The 5013-nt window shown below is 42.3% G+C and overlaps 1 protein-coding gene across 1 annotated transcript in view; it reads right to left on the bottom strand.

The window, feature by feature from the left end:
* The window catches only part of LOC103610193 (TBC1 domain family member 8-like), a 43344-nt gene that overhangs the window by 11416 nt on the left and 26915 nt on the right, over positions 1–5013 (bottom strand). The window contains exon 5 of the mRNA XM_008594408.1: positions 3213–3453. Within this exon, the coding sequence (XP_008592630.1) occupies positions 3213–3453 (241 nt within the window). The remainder of the gene's footprint in view (positions 1–3212; positions 3454–5013) is intronic.

The following is a 5013-nucleotide window of genomic DNA, read 5'->3' as shown; positions in this document are numbered from 1 at the left end:
GGGAGCGCCGCCGCGCTTCCCAAGCGGCGCACTAGCGCAGTGCACCACCGGGCCGGCCCTCACACGCTCTCCTTTTAAAGCCATTCCCATCACTCGGAGCGCTGCCACACTTCCCAAGCGGCGCACTAGCGCAGTGCGCCACCGGGCCGGCCCTCACACGCTCTCCTTTTAAAGCCATTCCCATCATGCTCACTCTCTATGAAGCCAACAGAACCGTGCCCATCACTCCATGAATGGATCGATCCACTCACGAGGGCACAGTCCTCACAATCTAGTCACCTCTTCAAGGACCCACTTTTCACTTACTGTAATAGGATTTCCCACCCTCTTAACACTGTCACAGTGCAGACTAAGTTTCTAATACATTAAACTTTGGGGGGGACACAGTTCAATCCATAGCAATAATAAATATTTTTTTAAAAAAACAACAACTCGGGCCGGCCCGGTGGCGCACTGCTACAGTGTGCCGCTTGGGAGCACGGCGACGCTCCCGCCGAGGATTCGGATCCCACATACAGACCGGTTCCCGCTCACTGGCTGAGCGAGGTGCGGGCGCAGCACCGAGGCTTGCGATCCCATTGCCGGTCCTGGTCCGGTATGGGCGCGACACTGAGGGTTGCGATCCGTTGCCGGACACGAAAAAACACAAAAAGGAAAAAAAAAAAAAAAAAAAAAAACTTTCTTTGCATTATTACTGAACAGTAGACTTTAGACCTCTGAAGGAACTTAGTGGCACGTCATCCAGCCCATGTATAGAAGGCTAAAGCTCAGAAACATTATGAGATACAGCTAATGGTCATGCAAAGAAATTCTGACCCTGTAGTACTAAATTACCTCACAAGCAAAAGCATCATGTATATGTTTTAATCGTCTCTTTGGATATTTGCAAGAAAATCCAACCAAAATTAAGGCACACAGGAATGTTAAAATAAATCAACAATTAATTTTTTTTTTAATGAAACTAATGGTTCTTTAAAAATTAAAAATATAATTACCATGTCATCCAGCAATTCCACCTCTGGGTATATGCTCAAAAGAACTGAAGGCAGGGTCTCAGAGATTTCTGTACACCCATGTTCATAGCAACATTATTCACCATAGCCAAAAGATGGAAGCAACCCAAGTGTTAAGGGTCAAATGTGTCCACCAAAAGTTCACGCACTGGAAACTTGATCTCCACTGTAAAGTGTCAAGAGGGTGTGAAATCCAATTATGGTATTTGAAAGGTGGGGGCCTTTGAGAGGTGACTGGATCATGAGGACTGTGCCCTCCTGAATGGATTAATCCATCATGAAGTTATGAGTTATCACGGGCATGGTTCTGATGGCTTCATAAGGAGAGTAAGTGAGAAGGTTAACCCTCCTGCTCAGCCCATTCTCACCGTGTGATACCCTGCATCACCACAGGACCCTTTAGATGGTTCCTGCCCAGAAGGCTCTCAGCATATACACCCCCTGGACTGTGGACTTCCTGGCTCCAAAACTGTAAGAAATGGGCTGGCCCCGTGGCGCACTCGGGAGAGTGCGGCACTGGGAGTGCAGCGTCGCTCCTGCTGCGGGTTCAGATCCTATATAGGAATGGCCGGTGCGCTCACTGGCTGAGCGCGGTGCAGGAGACACCGGGCCAAGGGTGGCAATCCCCTTACCGGTCACGAAAAAAAGAAAAAAAAAAAAAAAAAAAAAAAAACACAAACGAACAAACAAAACTGTAAGAAATAAATTTTGTTTCTTTATAAATTACCCAGACAGCAAACAGACTAATACACCAAGTGTCCATTGACAGATGTATGGAAATGCAAAGTGTTGTATATACATACAAGAAATATTATTCAGCCTTAAGATGGAAGGAAATTCTGACACATGCTTTAACATGAATCAACTTTGAGGACATTAAGCTAAGTAAAATAAGCTGGTCACAAAGAGCCAAATACTACACAATACCACATATATGAGGGACCTAGAGTAGTCAGATTCATAGAGACAGAAAGTAGAATGGTGGTTGCCAGCAGCTGGGGGAGGGGGCTACAAAGCTAGTGTTTAATGGGTGCAGTGTCAGTTATGCAAGATGGAAGAGTTCTGGAGGTGGATGGTGGTGACGGTTGTACAAGAATGTGAATGTACTTAATGCCACTGACTTGCACACTTAAAAATGGTTAAAACGGTAGATTTTGTGTTACATGTATTTTAACACAATAAAAACATTTTTTGTTTAATGGCTAATAGTATTCAAATAGTAGTGGGTGATTCTGTAACTACATCAAAAACATCTAGCCAGGACAGCACTTTATCGGTCATCTGATTTTTGAAGGATTCTTTGTAACAGTTCACCTTTGTATCAGCACTACAGTTACCTAGTCATGAACCATAAACCCAGAATTTACAGTCAAGCTCAAACACCTACTGTGGTTTGAACTTCAGATAATAAAGCTGAATTTCCTGAAAGTGATGAACAACTCAAATAACTGCCTCACAAGTTTCCACGATTAGTATCAATTTACAGCAAACACCTAATAAAGAATACTGACTTACACTGTTGGGAAGGCATTTTTCTGATGACAAAATGATACCAAAAATAAGCCCAGCTGTCCTGAAAACTTTTTTTTACAAAGTAATTTAATTTGAAAAGACAAAATGTCTTAATGTTCGGGGCCGGCCCGGTGGCGCACTGGATAGTGCGTGGCTTGGGAAGCGCGGCGGCGCTCCCGCCCGAGGGTTCGGATCCCACATACAGACCGGTTCCCGCTCACTGGCTGAGCGAGGCGCGGGAGCAACACCGAGGGTTGCGATCCCGTTGCCGGACACGGAAAAAGACGAAAGACAAAGAGCAACACCGAGGGTTGCGATCCCGTTGCCGGACACGGAAAAAGACAAAAGACAAAAAAAAAAAATGTCTTAATGTTCACTAAGAAAGCACAGAACTTAACAGATCTCTGTCATAAGTCAATTCACATTACATTTTCTAGACGTGTTTTTCATAAAAGCCAATTTTGAAATATCTGAAAAAGAGGTAAACTGGATCCAGAAATCAAAGTCTACTGCATACAGGAAATGAGTAACGATCATTTCTAATTATTGTATCTCTGTCCAGATTAACAACATAGGAAAATCTGGATTACACCACGAAAGAAATTTAAATCTGGTGCAACTAAGGCTTACAAAAAGCACATGTAAGTGCAGGCTGGGCACAACCCATGGGCCCCCCAAAGCTCTTACCTCTTGGTGATCTGGCTCGGCTCCTGCAGATCTGGGTCCAGGTCAAAGACCTCATTATCCAGCAGCCTTCGGAGGGTCACGTCTGCCAGCTGCTCCATGATCTTAAACACCTCATCCAGGTTCAGAAACATGGAGAAGTCACGTTCCTTATTCTGCGTGGTGATTCGGATGGTATCCGTTAGAAAGACATTGGATGTTCTTTCTAATTTTTGGATATCAACCCAAGGGACTACAAGTTTAACTATAAGAGAAAAAGGGAAATGCATATTAAACCATGAAATTTCAGCTAAACCTGAGAGCACCAGCAAACAGCAGTCCATAAGCAGAAATGCAGATGCCTTTTCAACCAGAGCAGGAAAGAGGGCACAGGTCTGCTTGACAACTGCTGGTGCAAACCCAACTCATGTTCTAATTGTTTTCTTAAAGATTAAGTAAAATGTCCCAAGTTTCTGGCTACCGCACACTGCCAGGGAACGTCATTCTGAAATACCAAGTAAACGACGTGTAAACTCTCTCGAGAATATTTAAACTTAAATAGTCATGCAAAAGTTTCTCTAACTATATAAATTATGGTTTGAAAAACAGCATTCATGGCACAAGTAAAAGAAAAAAAGGAATATAAATTATGAGGATTACTCATAATCTCATTTATAGAAACAGACAACATTTAGACTGTGTCAAATGACGGCTGTTAAGAGTCTTAGAAAAAGCATGAAACCTTTTAAAAAGGAATGCAGTACAAACGGTACATTTTAAAAACAAATGTTTTGTTCTCAAAAATGTTTCTAATACCACAATAGCTAGTTTGTTAATGCAGAACAGGGAGAACATGGTCTCACATCTGACTGGTTGGCTGTATCGAGACATACACAACTACTTAAAATGGTAAATGTTACCAAATATTAGGAGTCATTTATTTTTTTTCCAAATCCTGTTCTCCTAACACAGTTAGGTTTAGTGACAATCATGAATAAGTGTCAGAAAATAATTCATTTTCCTTTCAAATAAACTACTGAATGATTTAGTGTCTTCCTTTCTAACATTTATTTCCACTTACTTGGCAATGCTGTTTTCAGTGCTTTAATAATTTTAAAAGGCTACATTTATACATCAGCCTTGGGAATAAGTTTCTCCAGCTACTTTTAGTTGTTTTCACATAAAGTCTTTTACACACACACACACACACACACACACTCCACGTACACCATCAACTTTGGTTCACTAAACATCTACTTTATGAGGAACCCTGCATTGAAGAAGCCTGTTCAAACAGGGAAAACAGACATTCAAACAAGTAATCAACTTGCTGACTTGACGGGACACAGCACAGAAACACAAATATGGCACAAATGATATGGAGATGACAAAATCTGAATGGGGTTTTGAAGGATGAACAGGAGTTTCCAAACAGGTGTAAGGTTGAGGAAAGAAGGAAAAGCAGGTGTTCACTTTGAGAAGCATTTCAGGAAAAAAAAAAAAAGCAGGGATAGCCAAGATGAGGTCAGAGCACATGCCAAGAGTGGGGAACAGTTGTGGAAATAGGGTGCATGTCCTGGAGCATCAGAACAGGCTGGTGAGCTATAAAGAAAAGGGGATACCATGTACAGGAAACTGGCCACGGGGGACATTGAAGAGGAGCCATTCCCATTGGTTCTACTTGAAATATAAATGCAGAAAGAAAGAAAAAATAACATACACACATATGTACACACACACACACACACACACACACACACACACACACACACACACACACACACAGGATCCATACCACCCAGCATGGACACTTGAGACAATATTT

This window comes from Galeopterus variegatus, unplaced genomic scaffold (genome assembly GCF_000696425.1).
Source record: "Galeopterus variegatus unplaced genomic scaffold, G_variegatus-3.0.2 Scaffold10733, whole genome shotgun sequence".
Classification (NCBI taxonomy): Eukaryota; Metazoa; Chordata; class Mammalia; order Dermoptera; family Cynocephalidae; genus Galeopterus; species Galeopterus variegatus.
The sequence above is the reverse complement of the archived record's forward strand: the minus strand, read 5'-3'. Positions and strand labels throughout refer to the sequence as shown.